This window comes from Oncorhynchus mykiss, chromosome 17 (genome assembly GCF_057628025.1).
Source record: "Oncorhynchus mykiss isolate SJ-2025 chromosome 17, ASM5762802v1, whole genome shotgun sequence".
NCBI classification, from domain to species: domain Eukaryota; kingdom Metazoa; phylum Chordata; class Actinopteri; order Salmoniformes; family Salmonidae; genus Oncorhynchus; species Oncorhynchus mykiss.
Genome location: NC_143038.1, coordinates 2,919,078 through 2,940,948, shown reverse-complemented (window position 1 = coordinate 2,940,948; position 21,871 = coordinate 2,919,078). Strand labels below are relative to the sequence as shown.

The 21,871-nt window shown below is 45.0% G+C and overlaps 2 protein-coding genes across 3 annotated transcripts; both read right to left on the bottom strand.

Moving 5' to 3' along the window:
- Positions 1-1,234: 1,234 nt before the first annotated feature.
- On the bottom strand, positions 1,235-15,666 carry LOC110493456 (centromere protein M). Of its 2 annotated transcripts, none has more exons than XM_021567731.3 (6): positions 15,412-15,666; positions 15,142-15,221; positions 14,815-14,910; positions 14,625-14,704; positions 3,906-3,997; positions 1,235-2,451 (listed from the first exon to the last, which is right to left on the bottom strand). In XM_021567731.3, the coding sequence occupies exons 1-6, from the start codon at positions 15,466-15,468 to the stop codon at positions 2,302-2,304; spliced, it is 555 nt and encodes a 184-aa protein (XP_021423406.1). In that variant the 5' UTR covers positions 15,469-15,666; the 3' UTR covers positions 1,235-2,301. The 2 variants fall into 2 exon arrangements, with proteins under 2 accessions (XP_021423406.1, XP_021423405.1); XM_021567730.3 differs by having other exon boundaries at positions 14,815-14,913; positions 15,412-15,638.
- Positions 15,667-16,092: 426 nt separating this feature from the next.
- LOC110493453 (putative RNA-binding protein Luc7-like 1) lies at positions 16,093-21,537 on the bottom strand. Its single transcript, XM_021567729.3, has 9 exons — positions 20,977-21,537; positions 20,400-20,494; positions 19,710-19,808; positions 19,373-19,483; positions 18,981-19,124; positions 18,443-18,619; positions 18,088-18,287; positions 17,803-17,991; positions 16,093-17,330 (listed from the first exon to the last, which is right to left on the bottom strand). The coding sequence occupies exons 1-9, from the start codon at positions 21,035-21,037 to the stop codon at positions 17,024-17,026; spliced, it is 1,383 nt and encodes a 460-aa protein (XP_021423404.1). The 5' UTR covers positions 21,038-21,537; the 3' UTR covers positions 16,093-17,023.
- Positions 21,538-21,871: the final 334 nt, after the last annotated feature.

Below are 21,871 nucleotides of genomic sequence, written 5' to 3'. Positions count from 1 at the left end.
CGGTCACTACAACCCCGAAAAATATTCCAAATTAGCTCCATAATAATCGACAGAAACATGGCAAATGTTGCTTATAATCAATCCTCAAGTTGTTTTTCAAATATCTATTCGATAATATATCAACCGGGACTGGTGGCTTCTTAGTAGGATAGAGAGAAACAATGGCCGCATGTCTTTCACGCACAAAAGTCTGAGAGACTTCAGCTGACCACTGACGCAATGTTGACATTCAGGCTAATTTTTTAAAATAAAAGCCTGAAACTATGTATTGTGACACTATTAGGGAAGCCATAGAAAAAGGAATCTGGTTGATATCTCATACACTGCTCAATAAGAACGCAGAGCTTTCTAAATAAGAGTCCCTTCCTGATTGGATTTTTCTCAGGCTTTCGCCTGCAATATCAGTTCTGTTATACTCACAGACAATATTTTTACAGTTTTGGAAACTTTAGAGTGTTTTCTATCCTAAGCTATCAATTATATGCACATTCTACCATCTTGTCCTGACAAAATAGCAGTTTACTTTGGGGACGTTATTTTTCCAAAAATGAGAATAGTGCCCCCTAGATTCAAGAGGTTTTAAAGCTTGGTCGGAAATGGGTCTTCCAAATGAACAATGACCCCAAGCATACTTCCAAAGTTGTGGCAAAATGGCTTAAGGCCAACAAAGTCAAGGTATTGGAGTGGCCATCACAAAGCCCTGACCTCAATCCTATAGAGAATTTGTGGGCAGAACTGGAAAAGCGTGTGCGAGCAAGGAGGCATACAAACCTGACTCAGTTACACCAGCTCTGTCAGGAGGAATGGGCCACAATTCACCCAACTTATTGTGGGAAGCTTGTGGAAGGCTACCCAAAATGTTTGACCCAAGTTAAACAATTTAAAAGCAATTCTACCAAATACACTCAATTAGTATGTAAACTTCTGGCCCACTGGGAATGTGATGAAATAAATAAAAGCTTAAATAAATCACTACTATTATTCTGACATTTCACATTCTTAAAATAAAGCAGTGAGCCTAACTGACCAAAGACAGGGAATTTTTACTAGGATTAAATGTCAGGAATTGTGAAAAACCGAGTTTAAATGTATTTGGCTAAGGTGTATGTAAACATCCGACTTCAACTGTATGTTGTTTCCACGCCATTTCAAATACAACAAAATACATTTGATGATGTTGAATCAATGTGGAAAACTTACTGCATATGCAAAAAAAGTATTCACTGTAAAGGGATTTCGGGGATGTTTCTTTTATTCACCCAACTTTAAACCTAAATCCAATTACATGGTTCAAATATGTTTATTTCACGTTGAATTTATGTTAGTTAAACTCAATCAAATTACGTTGAACTGATATCTTTGTCCAGTGGGATAGCACACTGGAGATCTTCAACCAAGGGTTATCAAAATACCTGATCTGAACAGGAAGGGGATGTGAACTTAAGAGTTTAGGGATTGAGGAAATAGGAGGGAGACGGGTAGGAGTGAGGAGGTCAGGAGTCTTCAAATAGCTGGCTCGCAATTAAAGAGGTTTAACAGGATCTTAAGCACATACACATTTGTAACATATTGTACGAATTGTATTATTAAAAATAAAAATTGCATACAAAATGGTTGGCGTTGTACACATTTGTGCACAATTTTCAGGAACCTATTTTGGCTTGTGAGCACTTTCAAAACTACTGGCTGAAATTTTACAAAACCTTTATAAAAGCATCTTTAAGATTGTATCAACTAGCTACGCCGTTTATTTCTCACATAGGTCAAAGAAACACTACATAATGAAAGATAAGGGGACATCAATTGCATGGTTCAATTTCGTCAATATGTTAGGCGTTTCCCAGAAAACCACATCCTTTCCATCATCCTGTTTCTATAGCAACCAGAAAGCAATTTGGAGGCATTGAACATACGGCTTTCGCCAGGCAGCAGGCACTCCACCTAATGTCAGTATATTGACACAGCAACAAGTAACCCCAATTATATTTACAAAGATACCAGACAATCTCTTTACAAATGAGATCAAAGCAACAAAAAAATGTAAATGGTTAAAAGTTTACAATGTGAACAAAACCAAAAACGTATTTAAAAAAAAAGGTACTAAGTGTATGGTAAACATTCTGCATATAAAAAACTACATTTTAACGATATCACATGCAGTCCACTCTATATAAACCTGTTACATGTATCTGTTTTAGAGACCGCAACAGCTATTGAGCACAAGTAACAGTCCATGTAACTACCTGGTCAACCAGACTTGGCTCGTCCAGGTGATGTTCTGGACTGGGTTAAAGGTCAAGATCACTCAAAGTTCTGCTGGTCAATGTCAGAGGGCACAGTGCAGCGGGTCAAGGTGGACAGGTAGAGACCAGTTGCCATAGGGACAAGACCGGCCGCTACCTTGAGAATGGCCAGTAATCGGTGTGCTGCTGTGGTCACCCCCTCTGTTGTCTGAGTGGAGAAAGAAAGGAAGACGGAGGAATAAATAATGGAAAAAACAAAAGTTTCATGAAATAACAGAATGACACACTTATAAACGATAATGAGTTTGTATTACCTGTCAGTCTATTCATAACACAAGCTTCATAAATAAACAAACAATTAACTCACAGCACTATCAACAAGGCAGGTCCAACAGGCTCTAGTTTTGTCACATCTGGACTACTGTTCAGTCATGTGCCACGAAGAAGGACATAGGGAAAATTGCAATTGGCTCAGAACAGGGCAGCACGGCTGGCCCTTGGATGGCTCAAAGTAGAGGAGAGATTGACTTCATCCCTACTTGTATTTGTGAGAGGTATTGACATGTTGAAAGCACCGAGCTGTCTGTTTAAACGATTAGCACACAGCTCAGACAACCATTCATACCCCACAAGACATGGTCTCTTCACAGTCCAAGTCCAGAACAGACTATGGGAGGCGCATAGTACTACATAGCGCCATGACTACATGGAACTCTATTCCACATCAGGTAACTGATAGAAGCAGTATAATCAGATGTATTTATTTTTAAACATAAAAATACACCCTATGGAACAGCGGACGTGATTGGGAGATTCTAACACGGAACCCAAACCGGCTGCGCGTGTGCTCCATCAAGCGCTATCGTGTATAAATTTATTTTGCCCTCCCACACCAAACGCGAACACGACACGCAGGTTAAAATATCAAAACAAACTCTGAACTAATGACATTAATTTGGGGACATGTCGAAAAGCATTAAACATGTATGGCAATTTAGACAGTTAGCTTGCACCTGCTAGCTAACGTTAATTTATCCTATTTAGCTAGCTTGCTGTTGCGAGCTAATTTGTCCTGGGATATAAACATTGAGTTGTTATTTAACCTGAAATGCACAAGGACCTCTACTCCGACAATTAATCCACACATAAAACGGCCAACCGAATCGTTTCTAGTCATCTCTCCTCCTTCCAGGCTTTTTCATCGTTTAACTTATATGGTGATCGCATCTAAACTTTCATTGTATTACCACGACTACAGGCAAAACAGTTCATCTTTCATTCACCCACGTGGGTATAACCAATGAGGAGATGGCACGTGGGTACCTGCTTCTATAAACCAATGAGCGCGAGCAGTGTGGGTGCAATAATTGAATAACAAGGATTTCTACATTTATTTTGCGACGCTCTCGAACGCAGTTGTCCCAGTGTCGTCCGGGTTTGGCCGGGGTAGGCCGTCATTGTAAATAAGAATTTGTTCTTAACGGACTTGCCTAGTTAAAAACAAATAAATCAGCTTTTTAAAATTGTATAACTGCCTTAATTTTGCCAGACCCCAGGAAGAGTAGCTGCTGCCTTGTTAGCATGACGATGCATAATAAATACGAATATAGTGTTTTACCTGTCAATCATGTCTATGCGTTAACTGATACAGTTGACTCATACCTGATCCTCTGCACACAATAAGGGGCAGTGGAGGGATGCAGCCAGCTTCCTCACAGAGACCAGCCGCTCAGGGGGCACTGACACATTACGAGCTGGAGGAGGAGACACAGACACACCACAAACACACAGATTATAGAAATCTTTCAACATAATGATGATAGAATGTGATAAGTGAGGGCCTCCCGAGTGGCGCAGTGGTCTAAGGCACTGCATCGCAGTGCTAGCTGTGCCACTAGAGATCCTGGATCGAGTCCAGGCTCTGTCGCGACTGGGAGACCCATGGAGCAGCAAACAATTGTCCGACTTGCCGACTGGCTTGTTCTGTGTGTGTGTTGTGAATTGCCTTAACATGCTGCTGGTTCTCTGTTAATTATCCGGCATGTTCTTTCCCCTGCAGAGTGTAAGAGTATCGTAGTGGGCTTTCCACTAAGAGACATTGACTTTGGAGTTCCTTAACAGGTGTTACTCCATATGGTTCTGTTTTTACTGCTTGGAAGTGAAACCGATAGGTAATATTGGCGAGAAAAAAAATCCATTACCTGGTTGCTGTTTTTTTGTCTGCCTGTTTTCCCCACAGGAGTCGACTCTGTGTTTGCAGAGGTGCTGGGTAATTTATCCCTCACCAGGTTCCTATTTCTCCAAACGTGTCACGACATAGCTCTCCCAGGGCGCCGAACCCCTGCTCCGTGGCCTTGTTGGCTTGGCTGAGCTTATGGCTTCCCTTTGTACCAGGTGTGATGTTTTGTGTGTTGTTCTCAGAATGCCTGCACCTGGCGCAATTGGAGGCCATGCGTGAGTGTGTCAGCCAAGCTCGGGCTCAGGCTGGGGACGAGCTCCCTCCCGCAGGTGTGGTGCGGCAGCGAGTTGTTAGTCCCGGGCCCAGTACCATTCCCAGGAAGCGAGGCCGGAGCCACCGCAGGCAGAGCCCATCTGCTGCCAGTCCTGGACGGGGGCATGAGGCGACAACAGCTGGGCACATAGGAGCTCCTCCGTGAAGTGATGGAGGTGTCTTGTCTGCTTTCCCTGCTCCAGAGGGTCCCTCTCCTGCCCCATCACCTTGTGCTAAGGGACGACAACGGGAGCAGCACAGCGTGCGGTGAAGCAACAGCCTGTTTTTCCCCACATGGGTCATCCCCAGTTTTTGCAGAGGTGCTGGGTAATTTATCCCTCACCGGGTACTTATTCCTCCAAAGTGGTCACAACATAAGCTCTCCCAGGGCGTCTGACCCCTGCTCCTGTCGTGGAGGATCGTTACAAAATATAACACTTACAAGAACTTGTGAATTCAATATAGGCTTTTAATACAAACATATCAGAAGCCTAGATGGTCCGCGGAACACACACTTTTCCAGAGCACTGGCTCTGATTTATACACATACAACATATGAGTCCATCCCACATGCAAATGAAGTTACTTCCCTCAGTCCATCTGCCACCATTATCTTTCAATCTGTGCTTCCTCCTTGTTCACGCCCAATAACGCCCATATCTGCTTTCAGTCAAGTTTGAATGGTGACAGGACCTCATGTCCCAAAAGTAATACATGCCCATCTTATCCTATGGGCCCCTTATGTTTAGCTTGTCCTTATTAGGACTAGTAGACTATATGTGTCTCTTCTCTTCATGTCCTAAAAATATATGCCCTATGTCTATAGTCCATCAGTTGGTCATTTGGCTGACCCCCTCCTTTGTATGTCCCTCTGACCTTGGTATGTCCAGCTGTCCTATGCTCTCATGGCCTTACTTTGGTTTCCTGTCCTATACAATAGACAATGCATTTTACCAGAATGGCAAATGCACTCTAAGTGTATCTTTCTCTTGTGGTACAGTATTATGTTTCTCCCTATATGTACATCTTGCTCCCACACTCTGTGGCCTTGTTGTCTTGGTTGAGCTTATGGCTTCCCTTTGTTACAGGTGTGATGGTGTCAACTGTCACCGCCATAGGGACGTGCATGGGAGACCCAGGCGCTCGGGGCGCCAGAGGAGAGGCGGGCCCCGGCAGGACCCCCAACACACCCTTCCCGGCCGCTTCTCCCGGTCTCAAAGGGCAAAGTGGGAGGAGGGTGTGGAGTCCCCCTGGGTGTTGTCCACAATGCTCGAGGGGCATCGACTCCAATTCTGGCCCCCGTCCTTCAGGTGCCTTTCGTGTCACCACGGTGGCCAACCCACTGAAGAAAACCCTGCGGCTGATCGAGACATCAGAACAGCTAGGTGGGTTCTACTCCACTTATTTTGTGGTCTCAAAAAGAGAATAAGGGTTTTGACCGATTCTGGACCTCCGCAACCTCAATGGGCACTTAAAGGTACTGAGGTACCACATGCTGTCCCCAGCCGCGTGTTGCAGGCCGTGTCCAGGGACCAGTGGTTTGTGACACTGGACTTTGGGGATGCGTACTTCATGTTCCTGTTCACCCAGCTCATTGGCAGTACCTCCGATTCACTTTCAAAGGGACGGTTTACGAATTCATGGTTCTTCCCTTCGGCCTCTCCTTGGCACCCCGCACTTTCACAAAGTGCATGGACGTTGTCCTGGCACCTCTCACGTCCCGAGGATTGTTGATCCTCAATTACCAGGACGATTGGCTGATTTGTGCCCCAACATACTCCTGACCCACATCGGCGGGCTGGGCATTACAGTAAACGACAAGAAGTGTCATCTGACACCCACCCAAAGGGTGGCCTTCATTGGCATGGAACTGGACTCAGTCCTCATGAGAGCACGCCTGCCCACCAGAAGTGTTCAGGGGATTTTATTGACTACTTTCGGCAGGGGCGGGTGGTATCTGCCCTGACAACGCCTGTTGGGCTTGCTGATGGCGGCCTCGTCGATGATTCCTCCAGCCTCTTCAACGGTGGTTCAACTCCCACCGGCTGCACCCGAAGCGCCACCGTCACCGCCAGCTGCGGGTGACCGCACAGGGCCTCAAGGCATTGTTGAGGTGGTGCTGTTGCTCCTTTCTCTCAGGTGGGATGGAGATGCTGAGGACATACCGCCGGGAGCTGGTCAGCACAGACGCCTCCCAGATCGGCTCGGGGGGGGGGGGGGGGGGTGTTGGCCAGCGGCTGTTGGCTACCCCCTTGGAGCAGCAGGCACATCAATACACTAGAACGCTGAGCTGTACTGCTGGCCCTGCGGTCTTTCCTTACACATCTGAAAGGAAGACATGTCCTGGTGAGAACAGACAACACCACAGCGGTGGCTTACATCAACCATCAGGGTGGACTGAGGTCACACCGCCTCAATCTTATAGCACAGGAGCTCCTCTGGGCTCAGGCCGTCTAGCGTCTACGCGCAGCGCACATATCTGACATCCTGAGTGTGACAGCGGATATGCTCTCGAGGGAGGGCCCGCCACCTTGGGACTGGAGCCTACATCCCCAGGTGGTGCAGCACCTGTGGGACAAGTTCAGGAGGGTGCAGTGGGACCCGTTTGCCTCCCTGGACAATGCACACTGCCCCCTGTGGTACTCCATGTTGGAGCCACCAGGGCCTCTGGGCTTAGATGCTCTGGCTCACGATTGGCCAGGGCTGAAGCTTTACACATTCCGCCCTTTTCCCCTGATCCAGGCTGTGTTGGACAGGACCAGGATGTCAGAGCATTGTCTGCTTCTGGTGGTCCCATACTGGCCCAAACGACCCTGGTTCAGCCTTCTCCTGTCCCTGTTGTCTGGGACAACTTGGCAACTTCCCCTGAGACCAGACCTGCTGTCTCAGGCCGGGGAAGTCTGTGGCATCCGATGCCACACCGCCTCAGTCTGTGGGATTGGCCACTGAACGGTACCAATGGTCCATGTTAGGACTACAGGAGTGTGTAATGAACACCATGCAGAGCACAGGGCGCTGGCTACAACCGTGGCATACCAGTTGTGCCGGCGGTTGTTCTGCTTTTGGTGCACTGGTTTTGAGGTTGTGCCTGAGTCATGTGGGGTGCAGTATGTTCACCAATACCTGCAGTCTCGCTTGGATGAGGGCTTGGCAGCCTCAACACAGAGGGTATTTGGCCGCAATATCTGCCTGCATTGTGGGGTGGATGGACAGGCCAGTGGGACGCCATCCCTTGCCTTGGTTTCCAGGTTTTTGAAGGGGGTTCGTTCGCCTGCGTCCAGTTAGGACCCGCTCAATGGTGAACTGGGATCTCGATGTAGTCTTGGCAGCTTTGGCAAAGCCAACTTTCAAAGGGTGGCTTTCTTGGTAGCAATTACTTCCATGAAGAGGGTGGGTGAGCTCCATGCTCTTTCAGTAAGTTCTGAGTGCTAAAGGATGGACACTGGGGGAAGAGTATATCTCTCCGCCCCTACTCCTCATTCCTCCCGAAGGTTGTGTCAGACAGGCATGTGAATATCCCTTTTATCCTGTCGGCTTATGACCTCCCAGCAGTGGCGGGGGAGTCTGAGCCTCCCTCCGGCATGCTGTGCCCTGTGAGGGCACTGGCTGCCTATGTGGAGCGGACACGGTCAGTGAGAACAACAGACCAGCTCTTTGTCTGTTATGGTGAGAGAGTCCTGGGGGCTGGGCTATCAAAGCAGAGGCTCTCTCACAAGATCGTGGACAAGATTACGACAGCATATCGCCTGGCTGGCATGTCAGTGCTGGGATCTGTGGTGGCACATTCAACACGAGGTGTGGCTGCATCCTGGGCTCTACTGAGTGGAGTGCCCCTCTAGGAGAACTGTGCTGCGGTCAGCTGGGCTTCCTCTTGCACCTTTGCTAGGTACTATCAGGTAAATGTAGCGCCTCCCTCTGCAGTGGATTCAGCGGTCCTGGGCATCGCCTCCACTTCCGGGGACTGTGTCGGGACCCCCCTTCCACATTGACGGTCCCTGCGTCTTGGTTCAGCACTGGGACTAAGCCGCTGGCTGGCCAGGTCCCTCTAGCACCGACTAATCTGGTACGGGTATACCAATATATTGGAGTGATCCAATATAGTGAAACATAAAAGGTTACATATGTAACCACGATTATGTGAGCTATGTGGATCACTCCAATCCTCTAGGGTGCTAGAAACACTGTATAGTCCATATAGAATAAGAGTGCCTCCACTCAGCTGCCCACTGCACTGAAACTAGGAAACACTGTCACCACTGATAAATCCACGATAATCGAGAGTTTCAATAAGCATCTCTCTACGGCTGCCCATGCATTCCACCTGGCTACCCCAACACCAGCCAAAAGCTCTGCACCCCCCGCAGCAATTGGCTCAAGCCACCCCGCTTCTCCTTCACCCAAATGCAGACAGCTGGTGTTCTGAAAGAGCTTCAAAAGCTGGATCCCTACAAATCAGCTTGGCTAAACAATCTGGACCCTCTCTTCCTAAAATGATCTGCCGCAATTGTTGCAACCCCTATTACTAGTCAACCCCTATTACTAGTCTTTCGCATTGCCTGAGATTCCTAAATATTGTAAAAGCTGCCGCAGTCATCCCCCTCTTCAAAAGGAGGAGACACTCTAGACCCAAACTGTTAAAGACCTATATCCATCCTGCCCTGCCTTTCTTAAGTCTTCGAAAGCCAAGTGAACAAACAGATCACCGAACATTTCGAATCCCAGCGTACCCTCTCCGCTATGCAATCTGGTTTCCGAGTTGGTCACAGGTGCACCTCAGCCACGCTCAAGGTCCTAAACGATATCATAACTGCCATCGATAAAAGACAGTACTGTACAACTGTTTTCATCGACCTGGCCAAGGCTTTCGACTCTGTCAATCACCATATTCTTATCGGCAGACTCAACAGCCTTGGTTTCTCTAATGACTGCCTCGTCTGGATCACCAACTACTTCTCAGATAAAGTTCAGTGTGTCAAATCGGAGGACCTGCTGTCCGGCCCTCTGGAAGTCTATGGGGGTGCCACAGGGTTCAATTCTCGGGCCAACTCTTTTCTCTGTATATTTCAATGATGTCGCTCTTGCTGCTGGTGATTCTTTGATCCACCTCCACACAGACGACACCATTCTGTATACATCTGGCCCTTCTTTGGACACTGTGTTAACTTCTTGCGTCGAGCAAACCCGTATCCGGGAGCGTAATCATAGCCTCAAGCTCATTACCATAACGCAACGTTAACTATTCATGAAAATCGCAAATGAAATGAAATAAATATATTCACTCACAAGCTTAGCCTTTTGTTAACAACACTCATCTCAGATTTTCAAAATATGCTTTTCAACCATAGCTACACAAGCATTTGTGTAAGAGTATTGATAGCTAGCATAGCATTAAGCCTAGCATTCAGCAGGCAACATTTTCACAAAAACAAGAAAAGCATTCAAATAAAATAATTTACCTTTGAAGAACTTCGGATGTTTTCAATGAGGAGACTCTCAGTTAGATAGCAAATGTTCATTTTTTCCAAAGAGATTATTTGTGTAGGAGAAATCGCTCCGTTTTGTTCATCACGTTTGGCTAAGAAAAAACCCCGAAAATTCAGTCATTACAACGTCAAACTTTTTTCCAAATTAACTCCATAATATCGACAGAAACATGGCAAACGTTGTTTAGAATCAATCCTCAAGGTGTTTTCACATATCTATTCGATGATAAATCATTTGTGGCAGTTGGGTTTCTCCTCGGAAGCAAACAGAAAAATACATGCAGCTGGAGATTACGCAATAATTGCGACGGAGGACACCAAGCGACCACCTGGTATATGTAGTGAAATGGTCAATCTTCCAATGATATGCCTACAAATACGTCACAATGCTGTCGACACTATAGGGAAACGACAGAAAGTCTAAGCTCATTCGTGACCCATACACAGCCATATAAGGACTCATTGAAACACAGCGCCTTCAAAATCTGGGGGCACTTCCTGTTTGAAATGTCATCTTGGTTTCGCCTGTAGCATCAGTTCTGTGGCACTCACAGACAATATCTTTGCAGATTTGGAAACGTCAGTGTTTTCTTTCCAAGGCTGTCAATTATATGCATAGTCGAGCATCTTTTCGTGACAAAATATCTTGTTTAAAACGGGAACGTTTTTTTATCCAAAAATTAAAAGAGCGCCCCCTATATCAAAGAAGTTAACAAACCTCAAAACGAGCTTCAACACCATACAACACTCCTTCTGTGGCCTCCAACCGCTCTTAAAAGCCAGTAAAACGAAACGCATGCTCTTCAATCGATCGCAGCCCGCACCCGCCCGCCCGACTAACATCACTACTCTGGGCGGCTCTGACTTAGAAAATGTGGACAACTACAAATACCTAGGTGTCTGGTTAGACTGTAAACTCTCCTTCCAGACTCACATTAAGCATCTAGAATCAACTTCCTATTTCGCAACAAAGCATCCTTCACTCATGCTGCCAAACATACCCTCGTAAAACTGACTATCCTACCGATCCTTGACTTCGGCGATGTCATTTACAAAATAGCCCCCAACACTCTACTCAGCAAATTGGATGCAGTCTATCACAGTGCCATCCGTTTTGTCACCAAAGCCCCATAATACTGCTCTCGTTGGCTGGTCCTTGCTACATATTCGTCACCAAACCCACTGACTCCAGGTCATCTATAAGTCTTTGCTAGGTAAAGCTCCGACTTATCTCAGCTCACTGGTCACCATAGCAACATCCACCCTTAGCACGCGCTCCAGCAGGTATTAGAGGTCGACCGATTAATTAGGGCCGATTTCAAGTTTTCATAACAATCGGAAAACGCTATTTTTGGACGGTATTTTTTTTTTTTTTACACCTTTAGTTAACTAGGCAAGTCAGTTAAGAACACATTCTTATTTTCAATGACGGCCTAGGAACACTGGGTTAACTGCCTTGTTCAGGGGCAGAACGACAGATTTTTACCTTGTCAGCTCTGGGATTCAATCTTGCAACCTTACGGATAACTAGTCCAACGCTCTAACCACCTGCCTCTCATTGCACTCCACGAGGAGCCTACCTGTTACGCAAATGCAGTAGAAGCCAAGGTAAGTTGCTAGCTAGCATTAAACTTATCTTATAAAAAAAACTAGAAATCACTATATAATCGATGCAACGCTGGGGATGATTTAACAAAAGCTCATTTGCGAAAAAGCACAATCGTTCCACGACTGTACCTAACCATAAACACCAATGCCTTTCTTAAAATCAATACACAGAAGTATATATTTTTAAACCTGCATATTTAGCTAAAAGAAATCCAGGTTAGCAGGCAATATTAACCAGGTGAAATTGTGTCACTTCTCTTACGTTCATTGCATGCAACAGTTTGGGCAGCCTGGCTCAATGCGAACTAATTTGCCAGACTTTTACGTAATTATGACATAACATTGAAGGTTGTGCAATGTAACAGCAATATTTAGACTTAAGGATGCCATCCGTTAGATAAAATACGGAACGATTCCGTATTTCACTGAAATAATAAACGTTTAGTTTTCGAAATGATAGTTTCCAGATTCGACCATATTAATGACCCGAAGGCTCGTATTTCTGTGTGTTACGTTATAATTAAGTCTATGATTTGATATTTGATAGAGCAGTCTGACTGGGCGATGGTAGGCAGCAGCAGTCTCGTAAGCATTCATTCAAACAGCACTTTCGTGCATTTTGCCAGCAGCTCTTCGCAAGCATGGCGCTGTTTATGACTTCAAGCCTATCAGCCTATAGCTGGTGTAACCGATGTGAAATGGCTAGCTAGTTAGCGGGGTGCGCGCTAATAGCGTTTCAAATGTCACTCGCTCTGAGACTTGGAGTAGTTATTACCCTTGCTCTGCAAGGGCCGTGGCTTTAGTGGAGCGATGGGTAACGCTGCTTCGAGTCTGGCAGTTGACGATGTGTTCCTGGTTCGAGCCCAGGTAGGGGCGAGGAGAGGGACGGAAGCTATACTGTTACACTGGCAATACTAAAGTGCCTATAAGAACATCCAATAGTCAAAGGTATATGAAATACAAATGGTATAGATAAATAGTCCTATAAATACTATGTTAACTACAACCTAAAACTTCTTACCTTGGAATATTGAAGTCTCATGTTAAAAGGAACCACCAACTTTCATATTGTAATGAAACAGCAAGGAGCAAGTCTCGAACCCTCGACCTTCGAGCCCGAGTTCCGGCGAGCTATTGACTGTGACGCAAAAGCATGCTCGTGCGGCAGAGTCGATTTCCGCGCTTATAAACCCAGGGTCGTTACACTACTCCCTCCTTTCAAAGAGTGTGTCCTCGCGCTAGCTTGCGGCTCTACGTCTTACAGGAACACGCTCACCGGCCAAGCACAAGCACTGTCGTGGATGCGAGGTCCGATCACTTCTGACACCAATGTAATGAAACAGCAAGGAGCAAATCTTGAACCTTCGAGCCCGAGGTCTGGCGAGCTATTGACTGTGCTGCAAAAGCATGCTCGTGCGGCAGAGTCGATTTCCGCGCTTATAAACCCAGGGTCGTTACAATATGTTCTCATGTTCTGAGCAAGGAACTCAAACATTAGCTTTTTTACATGGCACATATTGCACTTTTACTTCTCCAAACTTTGTTTTTGCATTATTTAAACAAAATTTAAATTAATTAAACAAAATGTCATTATTTATTTGAGGCTAAATTGATTTTTATTGATGTATTATATTAAGTTAAAAGTGTTAATTCAGTATTGTTGTAATTGTCCTTATTACAAAAAAAAATTAAAAAATAAAATAAAATAAATAAAAAAAAATCGCAGATTAATCGTTATCGGCTTTTTTTGGTCCTCCAATAATCGGTATCGGCGTTGAAAAATCATAATCGGTCGACCTCTACCAGGTATATTTCACTGGTCATCCCCAAAGCCAACACCTCCTTTGGCCGCCTTTCCTTCCAGTTCTCTGCTGCCAATGACTGGAACAAATTGCAACAGTCACTTAAGTTGGAGACTTATATCTCCCTCACTAACTAAGCGCCAGCTGTCAGAGCAGCTTACCGATCGCTGCAGCTGTACACAGCACATGTGTAAATAGCCCATCCAACTACCTACCTCATCCCCATATTTGTTTTTCTGCTCTTTTGCACACCAGTATTTCTCCTTGCACATATCTCACTCCAGTGTAAATTGATAAATTGTAATTACTTCGCCACTATTGGCCTATTTATTGCCTTACCTCCTTCATTTGCACACATTGTATACAGATTTTTCTATTGTGTTATTGACTGTACATTTGTTTATCCCATGTGTAACTCTGTGTTGTTGTTTTTGTCGCACTGCTTTGCTTTATCTTGGCCAGGTCACAGTTGTAAATGAGACTTGACTTGTTCTCAACTGACCTACCTGGTTAAATAAAGGTGAAATAAAAAAAATAAAAAGAATAGAGGCACCTCAAAAATTATGTAGAGAACGTGTGTCGCAGCCATGGGGTTTATACATAGGGGCGGACCCCAGCTGTGACACAGGTGCACACGGGTGTAAATCCTCACCTCGGATGTATCCCTCCGCCGCGGAGTGATACCAATATATTGGAGTGATCCATATTGCTCACATAACCGTGGTTACATATGTAACCTTCGTTTCCTCAGACACATTGGTGCGGCTGGCTTTCGGGTTAAGCGGGCTTTGTGTCAAGAAGCAGTATGGCTTGGCTCGGTTGTGTTTCGGAGTACAGGAGTTGCAGCGATGAGACAAGACTAACTACCAATTGGATACCATGAAATTGGGGAGAAAACGGGGTAAAAGTACAAATAAAAAAACACATAATAATTGTGATAAGTGTTGATGAAAGATGGATAAAGGAGAAGGACAGACAGGCGAGTTCATTTCCTTACCACTGGTAACCAGGAAGCAGACTTTGCCCTGGAAGTAACCTGGGTCTAAATACTTGAGGGAGGTCTCTGCTGACTGGAAGCTGAGGAGAGAGAAAAGCAGTAGCATTACCACTGGAAGAAGAGGCCAGTAAAGCCACACAATAGGTCCATCTCCCTATGGATGGTTCTTATTGTCTGTATGTGAATGTACCTGAGCTCTGAGGTTAGGTGAATGATGAAAACCACCAGATCTATCCGTGGCCGAGACTCCTCGTTTTCCATGGGTAGTGGGAGGCTTCTGGCCAACCTTCTGGTACAGAAAGAAGACAAGACTGTTATAAGGGTTGTGACTAGATGGTATACCGCTACTTTCGTCAAGTGACTTTTCGTAGCAGGTTAGGAGAGCATTTTAGCTAACCCTAATCATTTTTTAAACCTAAATCTCCTGCTACGAAAAGCCTCTTCCGTCCGTAGCTGTATACCATCTAGTCAAAACCCCTACCTGGCTCGATAGTTGAGAACTCAATTCAGTACTTACACATTGACATTGACAGTCTTCTCTTGAAGAACAACAGTGTCAGCTAACTTCTGCTGAAATTGCTCTTCGTTCTCCACCAGCTGAAATAAGAAACACATTCATTGAGTAACAACGGGTGAGTTAGCGGTGTGTCTAAACATAGATACAAATATTGACTGTTTATGTAAATGTATCAATAATCTGGATAGCAGTAATGTCACAATTGGTTTAGTGATAATCTTTGGTAATTAGTTACGTTTACTAGCCAACGTTACTTACAGGACCACTTACCAGTATGTTGGCTGTGTTTAGTCCAGGAAGTTTACTAAATGGTTTGAGTAAAGACATTTTACTTCCAAAAAGTCAAATTGCGTTATAAAGCGTTCAGCAATCCTGTCGCTAAATAACTACAATTCATACACAACTCCAATGTTATGGTGGAATAAAATCATTTAGCCATGACTTTTGTGGCGCGTAATTTCAAACTTCCGTTAAACGTCATGACGTCTTCTTCTGCTGCCATTTTAAGGAGCACGACTGCCATCTACTGTCTAAAAAGTGTAACTACGTAAATGTAATCCTGCTGCTACCTCCTTTACACAAAATTCGGATATTTCTTTGCTAAACAGTAAATTAAAGGTAGAAACCATAGTTGCTACATCCATTTTTTAACTTATGAATGATATATACCCATTAATTATTGAATGTAATGTATAAATGCCTCATGAGCAAGTTTAAGCTTGTTATACTCCAATGTTAATAAACAAAATGTTAACCGTGTTTTGAGGTTATGTATTGTTAACATAATTGTTTATATCATGGATTGGTCAGTCCTGGCATCCATAGCTATGAATTTGAAAGGTTACAGTTCTCCTGGCCCATCCCTCAGCTTTTTACCAAAACCCAGGCGAGGTGTCTGCTTTGTTGTTTCAACTAAGGATTCCAACATTAAGAATGGACAGGAAACATAAGTCACAATGGAAGCAGGACTTTTATTAACTTTGTAGTAGATGGCACAGCAAGGTAGATCCCCCAAACATCCACCTTGACTCACAGCAAAAGGACTGTGTGTGTGTGTGTGTGTCTGTTCATGGGTTTCTTCTGAATACCAATTAAGTAACAGTATGTAAAATTCTTGTGTACGTTGTCAACTATATTGAATTCTACATGTCCATATTAGTGTGAAGAGTTAAGTGGTACTCAAGTATGTTTATCTTTCAAAGGATGTGGTTGTTCATCACTGTTTGTGTATAAATCATAGCTGACACACTATATGCGCTCCCCCATATGAAACCGATCTTTGGATCCATGTTGGAACCCAGAAAATGACAACAGCATCAACATTGTCAATCATAATGATGATAGAAAAAAACAGAACAGCATTTCTAAAATAAAATAATGTTTAAATGGGTAGAACTTCCATCTCCCTCTACTAACCCCGTCCCAATATCCAATTATTACATGAAATAAAGTGTTGCTCCCAGTCCAACCTCCTTCCTTTCGTTCAAAGGTCTTTCCCATTCATCCCAATCGAAAGCTCCACCAACTATCTCTGCATGCTCCCATCCTGATTTCCTTGTCTCAATTTCTCCTCTCCGCCCAATTTATGTCGCACTTCAACATGAATGAACACACATACTCACTCACCACCCTCCTGGACCCTTCCAGCCAGTCCCAATTCACTCCCTCCCACCTGGCCATAAACCTTTGATGATTGCGGATGTGAAAGGTCTGGATAGGTATAAGCAGTGTAGCTTCCACCATATTGCTTCCATCTTATAGATCTGCAAACATCTAAGGGTTATGGCTCAGGTGAAGGGGTAAGGAGCCCATTAGAATGGGCTGTTGCGCCATTTTTCTAAACCCCCCTGCTCTAACATGACCTCGGATGTCCCCCTCTGTATCATATCTCCCCCGACTCCCTCTCCCCATCTGAGCTGGAACGTCTATCCCTCTCTAGTGACAGAGATCTCTCTCTTTCTCTCCCCCTGGCCATCATCTCTGGAGAGGTGGATCTCTCCCGGTCTTCCCTCGTCATGGGCTCAGGCCTGTCGTCTTGCTCCCGGGAGCGGGGTGGTCCCTCTCCTCCACTCTCCCTCCATCTCTCCTGGGAAGGGGAGCGCCCTGAGGGTGAACGCCCAGATGGAGAGCGCTGAGATGGTGAGCGGGGTTCTCTGTCTCGGGTGTGTGAGGATCTGTCCCTGGAAGACCTGGGTAGAAGGAAACAGATCAGGAATTGGTAAAAGATCAAGCACCCGATGATAGAAACACAATTAAACCCAGACAAACTGTTTGGAAAGAGCTGGTTCGTATTCAATAGGGCACACAGTATAGCAAAACATTTTACAATGTAAAATCTGGCAAAACCAGGCAACCTGGTAAAATTAAGGTCAAATAAAAAGGTAGTTGTACCTCCCTGTTTTAATCTAGTTGCTGCCTGATTATTGTGACATAAGGGCTATGTGGGTCGTGTTCATTAGGGCACAAGGTACGTAGAAAAACGGAAAGAAAACATCCAAGTTTTTTGTTGTTCAGGCAACCTGGTAAAATAAAAAAGGTAGTAGTACCTCCTGATTTCATTCAGTTCTAGTTCTAGTTGGTGCTTGATTTTAGTGACATAAGGGCTATCTGCCATTTTCTAAGTATCACATCAAGGTTCCTGTCTGTCTGTCCGGGCCTCACCTCTTCCTCTTGCTCCTGTGAGAGTGTGAGCGCGAGCGATGCCCATCTTTGTGTCTATGCTTACGCTCCCTTTCCCTGTCCCGCTCTCCTCCTCCCTCCTCCCTGGGACGAGAGGAGCGGTGTCGTCTCGAGCGATGGGAGGATGAGCTGCCTCCCTCCCTGTATCGTTCACTGCTTCTTGATCTTGTCCTGTGAAAAAATACATCAAAGTGGATTGTTAAAATACAAGAGAACGAGCATTTGGAAGCATTTGTTTGATGTCTGAACAAGTCAGATTTCGCTCACCTCCGGCGATCTCTCTCCCCCCTCTCTCTTTCTCTCTCCCTCTCCCGTACACGTTCAGTTTCGCGCTCCCTCTCCTTTTCCCTCTCCTTTTCCCTCTCCCGTTCTCGCTCCAGCTCCCACTCCTTTGCTCTCTCTTCCTCCTTTTCACGCTCCTCCCTTCTTCTCAGACGCAATCCTTCTTGCTTATCCATAACGGCTTTCTGTAGCAGAAAAAAAAAACATGTAACTAAGTACACAAATCCATCGCAACAACTGTGCTCAGACAGCTCAGGTTTTACACTTCCTGAAAAGCAAGGTAAACGTCATAACTAGTGATATCCTACTCGGTTCCGACTACTGATATGGTGTGTCTCACCCGTAGCCTGTCCAGCTTCTCCCGGATCTCAATGAATCCCAGATGCAGTTTGCCTCCGAAGTGGTCAGCCAGGCGGCGGTCATTGTCATGGAGACCTAGGTAGGCGGAGCACACCTCGCACACCCGGAGCTTCTGCTGCTGGAAGCTGGACGCCGGCATCGAGTTCCTGTATACGTCCTGGGAGAAAGCAACAGTAAACCAGACTGACGTTAGAACTAGGACACTGCAAAGTTCTTAGTGCGTATGTTGCGGTGTTGAAGACTAACGTTAATTAGGACATAGTACACAAATGCCTGACCCACTTTCAAATGACTGATATTGACTGACTTTTGGGATTATTTTGAGTGCACATGTGAAATTCCTCTTATACCTGGCTGTTAAACATCTAAGAGGCCTTGCTGAAACATGTTTGTATATACATACAAATACACATATATAAAAAGGTTTTAACAAGTTCATCTTTATTTAATCACAGTACAATTCCTAGCTCCTATGATTGGTTGTGACCACAACCATCCTTGACCCCCTGCCAACTGACCTCTGCCTCCTTCTTCATTGCGCGAGTCTTCTCCACCTTCTCCAGGACCTCCTGTGCCTCTTCCACATTGCCCTCGCCCCCCAGCTGCTCTGCCCGAGCCAGCAGCTTACCGATCTCCTCGTTCAGCTCGTGGACCCGCTCAGCCTGTTGATACCAGAGAGAAAGGGTTAGAATTATGACACGGTGACAACCAGAGCAACAAGAATCTCATTTTAATTACAGTTTCTTATACACGGTTGAAATGTTATTTTCTGAAATTCATCAGATACATTCATCTAGAAAAACCAGGAGAACAACACATACCATGGAATTGGATTCCAACTATAGTGTCAATTCACCTAATGAGCATGTGGGAAACTATCTAAGTAAGACAAACAACAAGGGTCGGTCACCTTGGCGGCAACCTCAGCGCTGATCTCATCCTGCGTCTCAGCCAGCCTCGTTTTTGCTAACTCAGTCCTGCGGTCACAGTCAGCGATGAACGACTGAAGGTGCTCAGCAGCCTGCGGTGACAGGGGATGATGAGGAGAGTTTAAAGTCGCCAGATTAGAGAAAAAGCATCAATAGATATTACATGGAGACAAAACAGAAGAAAAGAAAAAGAGGGAGAGAAAGAGACAATCCATTGATCAACAGATCACATGGAGTTTGCATGCAGAGGAAACGTGTGTGTGTGTGTATGTGTGGTAAACATGTATACTAGGTACGTGAAAGTCCAACGTGACTCACGTCAAGCTCAAAGAAGTACTCCTGTTGCTTGGATGCGATCTCGAAGTCAGCCCTGAGGGCCAGGTCGTGGACCTTCACACACTCTCCCAGGTCCATTCTCTATACGACGACAAGAAACATCCTAAATCATTCACTCAAAGCTGTACCCAAGTCCTGTACTCAGGAGTGCAATTGACATTGTGTTCTATAAAACACATGTGGGGTCACGAGAGAACTCCAAAATACAATAAATACATCGTGATTGGTTCATAGAACCGGGGTTACGTCAGTAAACTCCGTAGCCGCTAGATGTGATTGTAATAAACAGCGGTTACTGTTTTCTTCCTACAAAATGTGGATCTATCTTTAGAACCGTTTAAGCTACAAAATATTATGATCCCATCACTGAAAGATAAGACTCCCAGAAACACGTACGCTTCTTCTGTTTCCCTCTACAATGGCAGGACACAATAGAACATAGTGGACCAGACCAGGCACTAAATCAATGAAGATGTTATTTTCTACACAGAAGAGCATCAAATATTATTGCCTGATGATCTTCTGAACGTCCCAAACCTTTCTTCAGATGGAAATACTGATTTGTAATAGACTGTCTAAGCCCCAAAGATTTACAAATGGATATATCCAAATATGGTCACGGGACAAAAAAGTTTGGGATCCCCTGGACTAAGTAAGATGTCATGTACTCACAGTGCCGGAGAGAATGTCGTGAGGACAGGAGTCCAGCAAATGACTCTTGCAGACCCGCTCATCTGTAAATTTGATTCTCTGGCGCATGGTGTCCCCTACACAAAAATAAAACAAACAAGGGGAGAGAGTTAGTGAGCTGAGCAATGTCATGTCAATCGCAAGAAGCAATAGCTGTGTCCATACCAGACACCACCTTCCTATTATCCAAAATTGTGATTACGCTGGGTGCGGATGCCCATGAGGATCATTCATTCCTGAAACCAAAACTAGATTAGCTTGCTAAAGTTAAACTAGCTATCTGTCCAACGTTAGCTGTAGCCAGTCAGTATCATCTCGTGGGCCAACAATATCCCAGCTAGCAAACATCAACAATGTGACAAGGTCTGAAACGGAATGTTCCTTGTGTTTACTTTACTGTGAACACAAGTAGTTAGCCGTCGTTAGCATTCAGCCATTTGTCCCCCAGGCTAAGGTAGCTTAGCTAGCTAACGTCAGATAGCATGATAACAACTAGTTAAAAACATTTCCTCCGAAACATCGAGCGACACTGAAACAATGTAGCTTGTCGTTTACTCACCATCTCTACTTGTGCCCATCAACTGGTCCAACATCGCTCGCATTTGCGCTTGAGCCGACATGTTTCTTGTTTATGTCACTGATACTACACGCCGATGGTGTCTGCTGCATGCAGCCTCGACCACAGGCCTCTGACGGCTCGTGGACGTCGAACAACTTTTCTCAGAGAACCTCAAGTTCTCGTGACGAATAGTTTGAAACAAACTAGCTCGCTAAAACCTTTTCTTGAGACCTTCCACCACCTTAACGTTTATAATTATCAAGTTTGTAATACCAATTTACCATGTAAATATTAGGTAGCTAAGCCTATTCCGAAATGTTTCCCGTCCCCGTTCGTCTCTCAACTCGAAGTATGGCGAGGGGACAGTATGCCGAGTGGCGGGCAGTGTAATTTCAAATTCAGATTATTGAGGTAAACCCGAAGGTTTTTAGGTAGTTGTGAGACCAGCCACAGTCCCTTGTTAGACCGTAAATATCATAGACATATTCTAACGTATTTATTAATTCGGTGTCCTTTATTTTTCTACTTCCTCCTCTTTCCGAGCGCGCTCTGCCTCGAAGGAAATGCTGGTTGGTTGAACGGCACAAAATGCTGTAGTTCTCGCGCGCTGGTTGGCTGAATGGCACATAACGTCATTTTGATCGCTCTGTCGTCAGATATCGTACGCATTTTTATATTTTTTTAAGAAAAAAGCGCCATAATAAATGTTAGTCAATGCTAGCGCAAGTAACGCAAGTATAACTGAGTACAAGTACAAGCCAAATAAAATGTATTTATATAGCCCTTCGTACATCAGCTGATATCTCAAAGTGCTGTACAGAAACCCAGCCTAAAACCCCAAACAGCAAGCAATGCAGGTGTAGAAGCACGGTGGCGTGTGTGCTTGAAATTGTAG